The sequence below is a fragment of the Panthera tigris genome, chromosome A2, assembly GCF_018350195.1.
Source record: "Panthera tigris isolate Pti1 chromosome A2, P.tigris_Pti1_mat1.1, whole genome shotgun sequence".
Classification (NCBI taxonomy): domain Eukaryota; kingdom Metazoa; phylum Chordata; class Mammalia; order Carnivora; family Felidae; genus Panthera; species Panthera tigris.
The window spans coordinates 18640237-18656632 of NC_056661.1; the positions used below are offsets into that span (position 1 = coordinate 18640237).

A 16396-nucleotide genomic window follows, 5' to 3' on the forward strand; every position below is an offset into this window, starting at 1 on the left:
GAGTCTCCCACAAGAGGGATCTTGAAAGGAACCCCCAGCACCTTCTGGATCCTCACAATGTAAGGGAGGAGAGGCAGGAGCCAAAGTGCTTCAGGTAGATAGCAGACTTCTGAGTTAGACCCATAGGAAGTGAGAGGTGAGCAAAACTGCAGGGTAAAGACTGCGGAGTTGGTGCAAACAGAAAATGAGCCACAGTCCTTGGACATTTGTCTGCAACAGGTCTAACAGGGCAGGTAGAACAATGGACGCAATAATGTTGAAGGCTGGAAGGGTACTGGGTGGCTTTCTTTTTAAATATCCTTTAATGTCACAGTGGGAATTACTTAGAGGAGGATATGTTTTTCCTGCTGGAATCTTGAGTCTCACTTACCATCTCTAGATGCCATTCTTTGTAGTTCTGATTTTCTCACACAAGCCCTGTAAAGAATTGCATTCTGTAGATGGACACTTGCTCGGCACTGGCCCCCTCTGGGTCTGGGCATTTGGCCTTGGAGGGGAGAGAGGATGGGAGAGAGGGAGACCGGACCAGGGAGGCGCCCACAGGAGTTGTCCTGCCTGGGGCTGGAGGAGTCTGCAGGAAAGCATGGTGAATTTCCGGGGTTGGGAGCTCTGGGGAAGGCCCCGTCGAGGACGGAGTGCTTGAGCTGGGTTCTGAAGGTTGAATGGGTTTTAAGGAAAGGACCTTCTAGAAAGAGAGCAGAACACAAGCTGGGAGAAGTGATGGTCAGGTGAGGAGCCTCCAGACTCCCTGCCTGAAGGCAGCGCCAGAAAAGGAAGTGGCAGAGATAGGAGGGACCCCATGGTGGAGTGCTTTGAGGGCAGAGGGCCTTTGAGGGCAAAGGGTGGAGTGCTTTGAGGGCAGAGCGGCCTGCAGGGCTGTTGTGTGGTGACCCACCTACGCAGGGTGGGGCTGGTGGCATTTTCCTCTCTCTGGACAGGAAGAGTGAGCACTTAGCACAGGTGGCTTGTGTGAGGCTCTGGGGCTGTGATTGTGTAGTTGCCACAGAAAAGCCAGGCTGCTTTCTTTTTTTTAATTTTAATTTTAATTTTTTAATGTTTATTTTTGAGAGAGAGAGAGAGACAAAGCACGAGCAGAGAAGGAGCAGAGAGACACAGAATCTGAAGCAGGCTCCAGGCTCTGAGCTATCAGCACAGAGCCCGATGCAGGGCTCGAACTCATGAACTATTAGATCATGACCTGAGCTGAAGTCTGATGCTTAACCGATTGAGCCACCCAGGTGCTCCCAGGCTGCTTTCAAGTGGGCTTTCTGAACAACACTCCTGAGCTGGGCCTGCCCTGTGTCTCTGTCCCAGACCTCAGACACCTTTGTCCCCCGCCATGCAGACTGCCTATCATCAGCTGGAGAAGTCTATAGGCCCCAGGATTGTGGCAACACATCCTCCCTCCTCCACGGCCAGTGTGTCAGTCACTGCGGCCACAGAGGACCACCCATTCCCTAATCATTTACGTCAGTTCATTGGTCTTTCAGTCCACAAACACTTACTGAGCCCTGCTCTGTTCCAGGCTCTGTGCTGGGCTCCAAGGACCCTCATGGTGACTGTGTGTGTAGGAAAGACAGATGACCACTTTTCTCTGGAACCCTCTTTCCTCCCCTGTGTCTTCCTCCATGGTTTTCTCTGATTCTGCCAGTCCACATTAATTTCTTTCTCTGGGGCCCCCTGAGGACCCTACACCTGCCCCACTGCACACACACACACACACACACACACACACACACACACACACATTTAAGTTCTAATTATTTTGTGTATGGTATGTGGAATTTTATGTGTGAGAACACTTGCTTTGAATTCTTTTTATTGTAATAAATTTGAAATTGTAAAAGGTATTGTTCAGAGGATTTCATTCTCATGTTATAACCTGTCACATCTAGTGCCAAGACTGCCTGGCACCACACCAGGGCTGCTGGCCCTTTGTCCAAGGGCAAGATTCTTTAGCTGTTGGAATAGCCCTGGCCAAGAGTTAGCACAGGGCCCTGGGCTATGGGAGCAAGTGACAGAGGGATGAGTGCCAACAGGGTGGCTCTGGGAGATGAGTGGGGATGGGACCCCTTGTGATGATTTAACTCAGAGCTGAAACTAAGGGCCATGGATAATTCCCAATCATAATTCTCTTTTTAGGTCACTGACAAGTTTTCCCTTTTTGTTGTATAGAAATATAAAAAGCAAGAAAGATATTGCTAGTAAAAAAAAGTTTTTAGGGGCGCCTGGGTGGCTCAGTCTGTTGAGCGTCCCGATTTTGGCTCAGGTCATGATCTTGCAGTTCGTGAGTTTAAGCCCTGCGTGGGGCTTGCTGCTTTCAGCCCAGAGCCCGTTTTGGATCTTCTGTCCCCCTCTCTCTCTGTCCTTCTCCTGCTCGTGCTCTCTCTTTCTCAAAAATAAATTTTAAAAAAACATTTAAAAAAGTTTATAAATTTTTAAATAAAAAAATAGCAGTTCTGATTTCTGGACAGGGAGATTTTTTTAACATGGAGTGGGCAGACATTACTTTGGTATTTCTTTCTCTCCCAAAATACCCAATAGACATAGTTTTTGGATACTACCAGCTTCCCATGAGAAAGGAATCAAGAGGTCTCAGCCAGGTGGGGTTTCCTTAGGAGTCTGGAGGAATAAGCTCTGGGAAGCCTCATACCTTGGGGTGTTTCCAGGTCTAGCAGAGAGCACCGTACCCAGCAGGTGTTCACCCAATTCATGTATTAATGATGCAGACGCTGGGATATCTTGCTAACTGCATTGTTGGCCCTTGTCTTCCTGTGCTTGGAGCAGGGCTGGGTGTGAAGTAGGCCCTTAGCCATCTTTGTGGACTGAGGCTGTGTCCTGGCAACCTCCAAGGGCAGGCTGAGTGCTAAGTCCTCAGCCGTAGGTCTGAAGACTGGGCAGGAATTTGTGGAGTTTTCTGGCTTCTGCCCTACTGGGATTGGCATGGGAGAGTTGGGCCTGTGGCCTCCAGTCACAAAGACTTGTGGTTTTCTCTTAACTATCTCAACTTTCTGGTTTCAGCAGATTTTGGAAGAGAGCTGATAAGCACAACACTATCCCCTTGGTAAAAGGCTGTAGTAGTAGAATTTGCAGGAGCTAGAAGCTGGGAAAAGCTGGCTCAGCTTTATGTAATGACTTCTGACTCCTGATTAGAGCTTCCTAGCCTTAGGAGTACTCCCCCTGAGCCAGAAAACTGGGACACTTCACATCTCAAAATTGTTCCCATGCAGGGTCCTAATGCAGGTGTCTATAAGCCTGGAGCTGGGTGGGGGGGCAGGAGCCTCAGTGGCTTTGGCTGGATCAGAACTCCTAGGCCACATTTGGGAGCCATGGCACTTCCAGAAGACAGGGTCAGTAAATGTGAACAGAGGACCAGCACTGGGGCTGAGGCTTTTGAGAAGGCTGTGGAGAAGGGACTAAGAATTTGCCTGTGTGGCCATGTGTCCCCTCAGGAAGCTGAGCCAGGTAGGGGAGTCCATGGGGGTGTCCGACTGGCCTGGAGGCACTCTTGAAGAGGGCTGGAAAAGCCAGGAAGTTCCTTAAAGTGCAAATGCTGTGCATAATGTAAGGTTTGGTGTAGGGGTGTACTGTGATTTGCCCAGACAAGTGTCAGGGTCCTGGGCTCAGTCTTTATGGTGCTCAAAGGGACGGGTCCCTAAGGTTGGTCCCCTTTTTTCTTCTGGTGTCCCAGGTAGGGTCCCTGGGAAAGCCTGGGAGGTGATGAAGAGAACCCTTCAAGGAGCTGCTGACCTGGGGCTTAGCTCTGAGTGGGGACTCTGGTCTGGCCTCTCCCTGTCTCCTCTTCCTTTCTCTGGCCCTTTGAGCTCCCAGCATGGGCCCCCACCTCCCCTGGTTCTTTCAGGAGTCTCCTGTTGATGAGCTCTTACCCAGGTCTGTGAAATATGTGGGAAAAAAGGCATCAGGGCACTGAAAACAGTAACACTTCCCTCCTACTGATTTCTAGCTCAAGAAGCCAGCTCCTTTATGTACTGTAGTAAAACCCAACCTTTGGATTTCTTCCTCTTGGAATTTGTGATAATTGGCTAAACCAGATCTTTGTAAACTGTGAATGATGTAAATATGACTGATTAATTCACCTAAAAGAAGTTGCTTGTTTCAAGCCTTAGCAGGGTCATTTCCTATAAACCTTGCCCAATTACAAATTATTTTTCATCAATTGATTAAAAGAGCCTGTGGAACCTCTGTGTCCTTTGGCAAACACATTAGATTCTGGGCACCCCTGCCCTCATAGAGGGCTCAGTCTGAACTGAAAGACAGATAGTAAACGGTGCCTTGCAGGAGGGTGGCCTTGGGACTGGGCTTGGGGGCACATGTATAGGGAGGGAGGCCCAGGATGCTCCACATCTAAAGCTGGGTTTGAATGGCACTGAGGAGGTGTTCAGCTGTGCCTCTGGAAAGCCTGTGGGCATGGACACAGGAAAGCTGCTGCTAGCTTGTCAAGAGCTCCCAGGCCTCAGGCACTTGTACTGGGGGCATGTGCGTGACAGGCCGGTGTGATAGGCTTGGGCCTGCTGGTCCCAGGCCAGGTTAGTCATTGAGGAATTTGGTTCCTAGGAGCTTCTGAAATCAAACAAAAATGCTCATGAATGTGTACTTTTTTTCTTCTTAGGGATGAAATCTAAGGTTTTGTTTTATTTTAATTTTTTTATTTTTTAAAGATTTCATTTTTAGGTATTACACTCAATGTGGGATTTGAACTCACAACCCCAAGATTTAGAGTTGCATGCATGCTTTACTGACTGAGCCAGCCAGGCACGCCCTAAATCTAAGGTTTTAAATTAGATTTATAAAGGGGCCCATGCTTTAGAAAAGTTAGAACTTGCACAGTGGAAAGCCAGAGAAAATGGTATTTGTTTTCGGTTGTAAAATGTCTTCTAGTCAAATATGATGAATTAAAAGAATCTCCTGTTCATTCTCCGTATTGAACTAACGAAAAACTATTGCACTGCAGAGGAAAGTGTTAATATACCTATAAGGGGAGCTAGCCGATCAGGCTGGCCCAGAACTCACCACAATAAGAGTTGATACTAGAAAGCAGAGGGGCTGGACCTGCAAAGTCTTCAGGGAAAGAAAGCATAAACCTAGAATTTTTAAATTATTTAAATCTTTTTTATTTTAGAGGGAGCACAAGTGGGGGAGAGGGGCAGAGAGAGAGAGAGAGAATCTCCACACTGAACGTGGAGCCCGACACGGGGCTCGATCTCAAGACTGTGAGATCATGACCTGAGCTAAAATCAAGAGCCAGACGCTTAACTGACTAAGCCATCCAGGTGCCCCTGAACCTAGAATTTTATATCCAGACAAACTGTTGTTCAAGTTTAATGACCACAAAGATACTTTTAGATATTGAAGAGCTAGAGAATGTGGTTCCTATGAGCCCTTTTTAAATGAATGAATGAACAAAAATTTCTAGAGAGAAACTCCTTAAGAATGATGAAGGTATGATGAAAGGACTAGTAACCCCTCAATAGAGTCCTTAGAGCAGGAGGATGGTGTCTGCCACCATGTGACTCAGGCAAGCCATCAGCCACACAATGCCCCCTGCCACAAGCACCATGGTACAAGAGACACTCCCAGTTACACCAAACTTGTGGCATTCGCTGCCCTAGCTGACTGATGCTTACATACGGCTGCCGTGGCTCTGGGAAAGCCGTGGGATGGAGGTGAAAATGAGGCTGAAGGGAAGGTCATAGGTAAACACCACATGTATTCTCTGGTCTCTTTCTTGCGGGGATGGATTTGTCCTGAGTTGGGCCTGGCCCAGCTCTCAGTGAGACACTCCAGGATGTTGGGTGTCACTTTAGGCAGCTCTAAGGGTCTGGTTTTGTTTTACATCACGGATGACAGTTCTATGGCCCTACTCCCAGGTTCATGACAGACCTTACTAAGTGATGGCAACAGTCTTTCCCATAGATCTTTCCCAAGCCCAGTGCTCTATGCAGTCACTATCATTTAACAGGGTTAGAGGAAAGTTACCCTTATTTCCCATCCTTGTTCTGGATTCTGGAGATGGGCTGGATCTAAAGGGAACCAAGACCAAATGGGATTGTTCTGAGAGATGCTCAGAACATGTGGGCCCCAGGGCTGGGGAATGGGGTCCCCAGGGCCTGCTTTCCTCACAGTTGTGGACCGGCCCCCACCTTGCTGCCAGCGCTGGTGGTCTCTCCTCTCATGCTGGCAGCTCCCCTGGCCCATGCTGGATGGCAGCAGCTTGCACTCCTACTGGTCCCTCTCGTCACCCTCTCTGCCATCCTGACCCACCTGGCGAATCATCCCAAACTCTCCCTCAGCAGCAGCAAAGCAGTCACAGCTCACTGCCTTAAACATGTTCTCTGCTGGCCCAGATGGACTGGCCTGGCACCAGCTGAAGCTTGTTGTTTGGTCCCAGGAAGAGTTCCAACTGCTAGATGTTCCTAAGTGGAAATGATGAGTGGAGGTGGTGGGGATCTTCACATGGGTTTGTCTGCTCAGGGGTGTGAGTACGTGTATGCCCAAGTGCACAAGTATATACTTGCTGCGGGGGCTGTCACCAGGATGGCAAGGTGCTTTGTCCTCACTTGTAGGAGAGGAGCTAATTCTCTGGGGTCTCTTGGGTCTTGGAACCTTACCTTCATAGTGGGGCAGGAGCTTCAAGGGGCTGGAAGTTAGGAGGGGAGGCTGTTGGCCTCTTGGGGAGCTCTGCGTGTAGCATGACACCCTACCACCACCACCCAGGAACCCTGTGGGTGGTACCTTCCCTCCCCAGCCAGCAGGGCATCCCCTGGCTTCAAGAGAGCAACTCAGAGGCTCTGAGCCTGTGGTCTATGTTTCCTGTCCCATGAAAGGCTCTGAGTGCTGTAGCTGAGTGTTATGGAGACCCTCACCTCTGTGCTGTTGGTCTCAGCAGAGCAAATTCTTTTTGGTTGATAGGTGATCAGGAAGGGGACTTCCTGACACTGACCTAAGTCCACCTTCAATGGGGCAGGTCTGGGGGCAGGAGAGAATCTGGTCTGGGCCACAAACAGACTCCTTTTAAGATTGGGAGATTAAGAATTTCCTTAGCAGGGGGGGCGCCTGGGTGGCTCAGTCGGTTCAGTGTCCAAGTCTTGATTTCGTCTCAGGTCGTGATCCCAGGGTCGTGGGATCGAGCCCTATGTCGGGTTCTGTGCTGAGCATGGAGCCAGCTTGGTATTCTATCTCTCTCCCTCTGCCCCTCTCCCCCACTTGTGCTCTCTCTCTCTCTCTGAAATAAAAAAAAAAAATTAAAAATAAAAGAATTTCCTCAGCAGAGCCTCCAAACTGGGGCACACGTGCCAAGAAGGGGAGGGAGATGAGGCAGCCAACTAAAGCTGTGAAAACATTTATATCCTATCTCATCCTTTCAAACTTTTCCATTTGGGGAGGTGTGTTTTATCAGTAATATATGTGTACGTAATCGGTGGATAACTATTCATATGTTGGGGGTATGCAAACATACTTTATTGATAGGGATGCATGATCAGAAAGGCAGAAGGCCACTGGCCTGGAAACTGGGTAGGTCAAGAAGTTTTTTTGTGTGTGGAAACTGGAATGTTTTTTCTAAAGTCAAACTTTCTGTGTCCTCCCATCCATTCGTGAGAGAATTGCTCCAGGACACACGACCTGATCGTGCTTCCCAAGATTCTGCAACCCTGAGGCGCCTAGCTGGCTCAGTCAGCAGTGCATACAACTCTTGATCTGGGTCGGGGTTGTGAGTTCAAGCCCCACGTTGGGTGTGGAGATTACTAAAAAAAAAAAATACACAGAAAAACCCAAACCAAGATTCTGCAACCCTTGCTTCTCTGCCTGAATCCACAGGTGCCAGTGGGTGGCCCAGTGGCCCTTCCTGGCATGGGCCTGAAAGGAGAGGATCCTCCCACAGCATCTGCCCAGTCATAATTGCCTATTACAGAAAGGTCAGCCATGAATTTATCAAAACCTTGTTTGAAGCTGTGGGACCTCTTCCGGCTGCTCTGACTTAAGAAAAACAATTTCCCTAAGTTCAATCCCCTCCTGGTGAACAAAGACAGTCATTTATTGGTGTGAAGTATTTCTTTTTTAAATATTCAACTGGAGGCGGTGGGGGGCATGCTCTAGAATGCTGCCATGTGGAACCCAGCCTGGTTTTCCCTCTGGAGCCCGCACTGTCTCCCTGCCTCCCTGCTTCTCCTTCTGTTAGTCTGCTTCAGCCTGAGCAGATCCTCTCTGAGCACAGCTGCCGCAGTGGCTCTAGGCTCCTCCTCACTGTGGACCTGGGCAGCCACATCTCTCCCTGGTGGCCCTGATCTTACGGATGTACCTGGTGGCTGGGGCATCTTTGGTCGGTGGAGCTTGTTGGCTTCATGCCTTTCCTGGGATATCTGACAGCGGCGAGCCCAGGTCTGACCAGCACAGTCTGGATCATTTCTCCCAGTGGTGGTCATGGTATGGGACAGGAGGCTACTGGGGTACTGAGGAGTGCCAAGGGGGATGCCAACTGAATTGGCTCTGTGCCCCTCCCCAACAGCACCCATGTGGCCAGGGGGGTGGTCCTTCCAGCCCTGCTAAACAGCTTCAAGACTTGTTTCTGATCAGTCAATAGCCTTTAGTGCTGAAAGGGAGGAAAGCTGGTAGAAATCCAGCTATTTTTACCCCCTCTACCTTTCTTGGCTATCTTTTAAAAATATGTATCCCTGGATAAGCCATTTTTAGTCTTCCCTGCTTGGCTTCCAGCCACTCCTTCATATCTCTGCTCTCTCCCTCCTTCTCACCTACTTGTCCTCCTGTGTCTCCTCTGCTTTATGGCAGTGTCCTTCTTCCCTCCTTGCTCACCTGTGCTTATCCCAACCCTCACCAAGCAAGAGCGGTCCCTGGGGCTTTTGGGAGGACCATTGGCCTCATGGAGCCTCACTGCTGATGGTCCAGATCCATGAAACCAGGTCTTCTGTGGGGCTGAACTGTGTCCTACCTGTGGATGTTTCCCTCCCCCTTTCCTTCCTCTCTCCCTTCTCTACCCAGTGGAGACCTTTATTAAGGAGGGCCGCCTGAAGAGGCCCAGGGCTACCCCAGCCATCCTGGTCTCTATGAGACTTGCATCCAGGGATGTGTCACAGATGGAGCTCCTGCATCTCCTGCAAGAGACGGGTGGGTCCTGTGTTGAGCAGGATGGGGAGCCAGCCCTTCTCAGGTCGGTCTGGGTGGGAGAAGGCCTGGGCAGTCACAGGGTGCGGCCCTCATTGGTGTAGACTTTTCTTCTGTGGCTTCTCTGTGGCTTGTCTGTGAATCGAACCCTTAACTCTCCCCAATAGAAATATCTAGACTTCTCTGAATTGAATCCAAGCCCCGACCCATCTCCTGATACCTCTTGTACCTACCTCCCCACCTCAACAAAACCAGATCCAACCTCATGATTTTGCCATTTTATTCCCCATTCTCTGCTCACCGACTGGCTTCTGTCCCTGGACCCCCAGTCTCAATCAAAAGGATCATTCCTCCTCAGACCTCAAGCCAGAATACCTCTGCTGAAACTTCCCTCCCTCTCACCCCATGGACTGTCTCTTGGGCTATTGCCGATTTTTCACTAGTGTCTCCTTGACACACAGCCAGAGCACTCTCTTGTTTGAAAACCTTAGAGGCCCTATTATTCCCCTGGCCTTTCCCTTTTTAGCTCTAAGCTTGCCCATAGTTCAGGAAGTTCAGACCACAGGATTGCTGGGAGCTGTTCTAGGTGCTGGGGATAGCACTGGCTTAAACCTGCCGTGCCTGCCCCCAACAGCCACCCAGCCTGAGCATGCTCTGTCATGTCTCTGAGCCTTTTCATGTGCTCTCACCTCTGCCTCCCTTGCCCTTTCACCTCAAGGAGAAGCCTCATCAGACTTCTGTCCCTTCCCTGGACCGTGTGGAGGCATGTCGTGCGGTGATTTGTTTGCACATCTGTCTCCCCTCTAGACTGTAGGCTCCCAGAGGACTGGATCCCTGTCTGATTCACTTTTTTAAAAATGTATTTCAATTAAATATTGAACAGGTATTTCTAAAGAATGTAAGAGTACTTATAAAATATGTATAAGATGTAAAGGATACAATACAATACAATGAACACCTGTAGACCACCTTCCATTGTCAGAGACATAGTTTGTTCATACCGTCAATACCTATCATGGGGCCTGGAACTATTCCAGGGGTCAGCAGGTGTTTGTGAATGACTACATGCCTGAATGAATGTTAGTTTTCTCTGTGAGTCTCTCAGCGCTGCTGGGCAAACTCCATGTGAAGTGGTCCCAACTGAATCGTGTTGCTGCCTGAGGTCAGTCCCACCCTGTGAGCTCGCTGAACCGCTTACACATCTTTCCATTTACTTTGCATATGTTTATTGAGGGCTTGCTCAGTACCAAGAGTGGTGGGGGGACTGGGCTGCAGTGGGGAGCAAAATGTCAGAGACCTTCTCCTAGGGAGCTTCCACTTAACCAGCTCTTCAGAAGAGAAAAAAATAATCCAAAGAGCCCAAAGTGCAGTGCTGCCTACCTGTCCACAGCCTCACTGTGCTCCCGAGAGTGACAATGTGCGACAGTGGTTAAGGGCAGGGACTGCAGGCCTTGATACAAGTCATGATGGCTTTGCAAGTTATATAACTCCTATGTGTAGCAGTTTCCTTGTCTGTAAAATGGGCAAAATGGGTCCTGTCCTGTGGATTTGCTATGAGGCATAAAGGAGTTAATATGTGATAGGTGCCTGGCACACAGTGGGGCTCACAGTAAGGCTCAGTTGGCATCACCACCACCATGGTGAGCAGAGTATTCTGTATGGTGGGACTGGGGGTGCAGCCAATAACCAGAGAGGACTCCACTATCATTTCTGCAGCTCTCTCCAGCATGAGCTCAGATCCAGGGAAGGGCCGAGTACCATGCTAGTCACGTGCCATGCCTTGTTTCCTCAGCTCTAACACACTTTTGGGCCACGTTTGCTTTTCTGAGTCATGATGTGCCTACAGCCAATCTATTCTGGAAACACCAGTTGTGTGTCCAGTGTGTGCTAGGCACTGTGCTGGGCTCCGGGATGCAGCTATGGAGGTAGCACACAGAGGCCCTGCCCACAGAGCTGACGGTCTAATGCGGGGATCACAGAGGATACACAAAAGCAATATATATGATGAGCTGGAAGGTACTCAATGCCATGGAGAACAAAGAGGCAGGAGGGACAGAAGCTACATTTTATTTTTTTTAAGTTTATTTATTTATTTTTTAACAATCTGTACACCCAACGTGGGGCTCGAACTCATGCCCAGAGAGCAAAAGTCACATGCTCTTCCAACTAGCCAGGTGTCCCAGAAGCTTCATTTTAAATAGATCAGGGAGAGTGTCCCTGAAAGGATGCCACCAGCACAAAGACTTGAGGGAGTGCAAATGCCTGCAGATGTGGATGCCCAGAGGAGAGTGGCCTGGCCTAAGGGAAGTAGAAGGAGGGAGGGAAAGAATAGTAGGGGATGGGGCCAGGGGGAAAGGGGCTGTATCTCGTGGGCTTGCAGGGGCCATTGTAAAGCCTTTGGATTTTCTTCTGGGAGGGAAAAGAAGTGTTGGAGGGTTTAGACAGAGGAGGGAAGTGGCTAATTTATGTATGTAGAGGAGTACCCTGGCTGCCATGCAGAGAAGACCACAGAGGGGTGAGTGAAAGCAGCCTGGCTTGTGCAGAACTGAAAAAAAGAGGGGACGGTGGGGAGAGAGGAGGCAGTGGGAGTGGCCAGACTCTGAAGCCAACAAGATTTACTGAGGATTGACGTGGATGGGAGAAGAAGGGGTCAGAGATGGCACCAATGGGAGGCTGGGAAACGCACATATAGGGGAAGATAAGAGCTCAGCTTGGACGCTTCAGGTTTGGGATGCCTATGCATATGACATCTCAGTCAAGATGCAGAGTCTGCAGTTAGACCAGTGACAGGTTCAGGGAAGAGGACTGGGCCAGAGACAGTTTAAACAGGGAGAGAGTTTAAACAGGTGTGGCCAGGAGGGAGGAAGAAACCTGGGAGAAGGAGGTGTTCCAGAAGGCAAGTGGAAAACTTAGGAAGGAGGGAGCACTCAGCAGTATCCTGTGGTGCTGCTGAAGTGAGATGAGAGATTGAGAAGGGATTGTTGGATTGATAATGTGGAGGCCGTTGGTGACTGTGACCATAGCGGTTTCTGTAGAAGGGTGTGCAAAAGCCAGGTTGGACTGGGTTGAGAGGAAGGAAGGGGAGGAGCAGAGAAATGGGGCAGTAGCTAAAGGGGAAAGTGGGTCAAAGTTATTTAATTAATTAACTAATTAATTAATTAATTTTGCGGATGGGAGAAGCATGTTTGCATGGTTATTGAAATCATCCAATAGAGAGGGGAAATGGTTGATGAAGGAGAGGAGGTGGTTTGTGAAGGTAAGAAGTGGGATTTGGGAACAGGAGACTGGCAAATATTGGGGGACAGACGTCGAGCGGCTGTGGATGTGCAAATTCTCCTCTAGTAGCTCCCACTTTCTTGGTGAGATGGCATGCAGGTTGTCAGTGACAGTAAAGAGAGGGAGAGACATACTGGAGGCTTGAAGATCATGGAGAAGGGGTGAGGAATCATCCAGGAGGATGGAAAAGAGAAGGGATCGCGGACAAGCAGCTCGATCGCCAGGTGTCTCCTACAGCCACCGTGTTGGTGTGTGCACACACATCAGGCCCAGGTGCAGGGAGCCCTTGCAGGACAGACTTTGCTGGGCCACAGAAGGCATTGTTTGCTTAGTCATTGTCACTCTGGCTGAGCTGAAAGTTAACTTGAATCTGGATCTCTGTCACACAAATTTTGTCCCCAGAAAGACTACATGGCGATACAACATTGAATTAAAATGCAACTGTGTACACAGAAGATTGCCTGTCACAGACCAGGCAACTCACAGACAGTAGAGATGGCTACATTCCTCAGAAAAAAACTTCAGACCTTACACAGCCTGGGAAAGGGACTGCAGCCCCTCCCTCCACATGGTATAAAGGGCTCTCAGTAGCTTCTGATTAGCTTTCAGGGGCTCCTTTTTTTTTTTTTTTTTTTTTTTTCCCTTTTAATTTTAATTCCAGTATAGTTAACATACAGTCAGGTGCTGCTTTTAAATTCCAGCCCCAAATCATTCAAATAAAAAGTGAAATTATAAATTAACCAAGTGGGAATCTTTCTTTACCATGCCTAGAAATTAGTCTGCTGGAAGGCCGTGGAGCCTAGGTTCCAAGTGTGGCCCAGAGATGCTGCGGCCACTAATACTGGGCCTCACAGCTGGTGGCAAGATGGCCCAGGGGGGCTAGACTCTCAGGTTCTGGAGATCCTATTGAAGACGAAAGTGGCAGGTCTGTGAGATGGGATGGATGGGTGGGTATATGCTGTTGTTGGTTGATGAAAGAAATGTTTGATAGACATGTAATAGTATTTCTTTTTTCTGGAAGAGTCTTTATTAGACCGAAGGTGTGGCTCTCCCCCCACTGTTCCTCAGAAGGGAGGAAGAATTGCAGACAGTCTTGGAGGAGGCCTCCCCAGGTGGGCTCCTCGCCCCCTGCCCCACCCCCACCCCCGTCTGAAATGGCTTGTTTTAAGACATCCTACCAGTTGGCCCCTGAATCTTTTTTGCAAGCAGATGGCTTTCATCTAGGGGCAGCAAACTCAGAATCCCCTCCTGTCAGTCAGTCAGACCCTAGGAGGACACAGGGCACTAGGGCAGATGGCGCCAGGGTGGCCTCCCTGCAGGCAGCTGTGGTCCAGCCTCCACAGTGGCGCTCAGCCAGTCTGTCCTGTCTCCTGGGTGCCAGTATCCACCCAGATGAATACACACTGGAACAAGGATAGAATTTCAGGGAAGCCATATAAAACATTGCCTTTGGCTTTTTGTGCTCAGCTTCTTTCAAATTGGAAAAGGAAAATGGGGAAAAGGGAAATAAGGAAATTGAGTTTAGCTTAACTTTCTACCTTACTGAACTACTCAACTCTGCGGGCTTCCCTGCAGCTGCGCCAGGTCAGAATGGAGATGGGGGTCAGGTACATTGGACTTCTTCTCAGTGGTTCCTCAAGGGCTGGATCCTAGGACCGCAACCCCACCCAGCCTTGTACTAGCGGAAGAGTAACACTTCACCCATCTCGATGGACTTGGTCTAGCATCAGGCCTGCTGGTGAGCTGCCAGAAAGTAGGTTCCTTTGTCACTGCTGGAGATGGCATTAACTAGGTAGGCATTGGGATGCCTCCCCCACCCATCTCCAACTGTCTGGGGTCAGCCTTTGAAGGGAACAAACCAGAACAGACCTGCCAGGGCAATAGCTCTGAACTTGTGCTGTATGTTGGGATCACCTGGGGAGGGAAAAATACTAATACCAGGGTCCTGCCCCCACAGATTCTTTTTTATTTATCTTTTATTTTTGAGAGACAGAGAAAGACAAAGTGTGAGCGGGGGAGAGGCAGAGCGAGAGGGAGACACAGAATCCAAAGCAGGCTCCAGGCTCTGAGCTGTCAGCACAGAGCTGATGCAGGGCTCAAACCCACAAACTGCGAGATCATGACCTGAGCCGAAATTGGATGCTCAACCTAGCACCTCAGGTGCCCCTGCCCCCACAGATTCTGATGTAATTTGTCTGGGGTATAATCTGAGAATCAGAAATTTAAAAATAACTCCAGGTGTTTCTAACGTATAGATTTAGAGCCTTGGTTCTTTAAAGTGTGGTCTGCAGACCACAGTATAGGTATCACCTTAGAGATTCTTAAAAATGCAAACCTCACACTAGACTTGCTGAATCTGAATCTGTACTTCATCAGGATGTAGGAGGGGAACTCAAGATTCTACCACATGACCTGGTGCTGAGGGTTCAAATGGGAGACGCTTGTCAGCGCTCAGCATGGGACACAATCAGCACTCAGCAAATGGTAGCTGTGATGATGCCACTGGGCAGGAAGAGGAGAGCGGAATGGGGCTCGGCAGGGTCACCGAGCTTGATAGAGCCCCCTGCAGGCTGCTTCTCTGAGAAGTGTCTCTAACATAGTGATTTTCAATGTCATTTCAGCGTTTCCAGGAGACTGGACCCCAAGGAGCCCCCGGGTAGCCAGAGAGCAGCTTCCCCAACCCCGAAGCAGGCTTCTGCTACTGCTCCCGGCCGCGAGAGCCCCCGGGAGACGAGGGCACAGGGCCCAGCAGGCCAGGAGGCTGATGGCCCGCGCAGGACACTGCAGGTAGACAGCAGGACGCAGAGATCAGGGCGGTCGCCCTCTGTGTCACCGGACAGAGGCAGCACCCCCACATCACCCTACTCCGTCCCCCAGATCGCCCCCCTTCCCAGCAGCACGCTGTGTCCCATATGTAAGACCTCGGACCTCACGTCGACCCCCAGCCAGCCAAACTTCAACACCTGCACCCAGTGTCACAACAAGGTCTGCAACCAGTGTGGGTTCAACCCCAACCCTCACCTCACCCAGGTAACCACTTTCTGCGCCGGCTTCCCCCACCTACCTTCCCATGCCTCCCTCGGTTCCCTTCCCCTCTTTAACCAACTCTCTTTTCCTGGTTGTTTCCCTGAGCCACCAGCATTTGTGTCTTCCTGGCTCAAGATGTGGTAGCAGAACAGGCCTGGCCGCAGATCTCCTGAGGGATTCCTGCACCTCCTGAAAGCTTGGGCAGAGTCCCAGAGTAGAAGATGCTTTTGTAGCTGGTGTGAGTTTGACCCAGAAAAATGGCCTTAGAGAGGGCCAAAGACAGGCTTCCGGGCAACTTTTCTCAATGGATACTCATTTGGAGAGGGCTATAAATAGCCACAGGCTGGAGGGGAGGCAGATTTCCCTGGCTCTAGGCCAGCCTCCTTCCCTGACAGTGGGCACTGGAGGGGGATGCTGGTGAGGGAAGCAAGGTTTTAGGGGAGGCAGGAAACAGCCTTCCAGTCGAGCTCTGGGAAGCTTCTCCTCTGGACTTTCATTCCAGTTAGCTGGGCCTGAGGTGGCAGAAAAGCTAGCCATACCCAGAGAAACAACCTCAGGGTAGAGACCCAGGCTGGGAGCCAAGCATTCACAATGGGTGATGGTGTCCTGCACTCACTGAGCAGTCACTGAAGGGCCATTTCCACGAGATTGGCCTCCTTTGTGCCCTGGGTCCACAGCCCCATCCTGGCTTTGTTCAGGATGCTTTGAGTTGCTGTGGGATGCTCAGCCAAAACCCTGAAGGCTCTTTTTGGGGACCTGGAGGCTGGGTGCCCCAGTGTACTAGTGCAACTGGGGCCATGCCTCTGAAATGAACTGAGTGGGCTTGTCAGCTTCCTCCCTCTCCTCTGGGGTAACCCATAGAAGTCTCTAGTTCCTCCTCCAGGGCTCTGCCCTTGGGCAGGATGGAGCATGGCCGGGCTATAGGCACAGGCATGGCCGCCTCTGGGATTATCAG

At 50.1% G+C, this 16396-nt stretch overlaps 1 protein-coding gene across 1 annotated transcript in view; it reads left to right on the plus strand.

Annotated features, from left to right (window-relative positions):
* BSN (bassoon presynaptic cytomatrix protein) overlaps positions 1-16396 on the plus strand; it is a 94780-nt gene that overhangs the window by 38623 nt on the left and 39761 nt on the right. The window contains exon 2 of the mRNA XM_042978959.1: positions 15036-15444. Coding sequence (XP_042834893.1) covers positions 15036-15444 — 409 coding nt within the window. The remainder of the gene's footprint in view (positions 1-15035; positions 15445-16396) is intronic.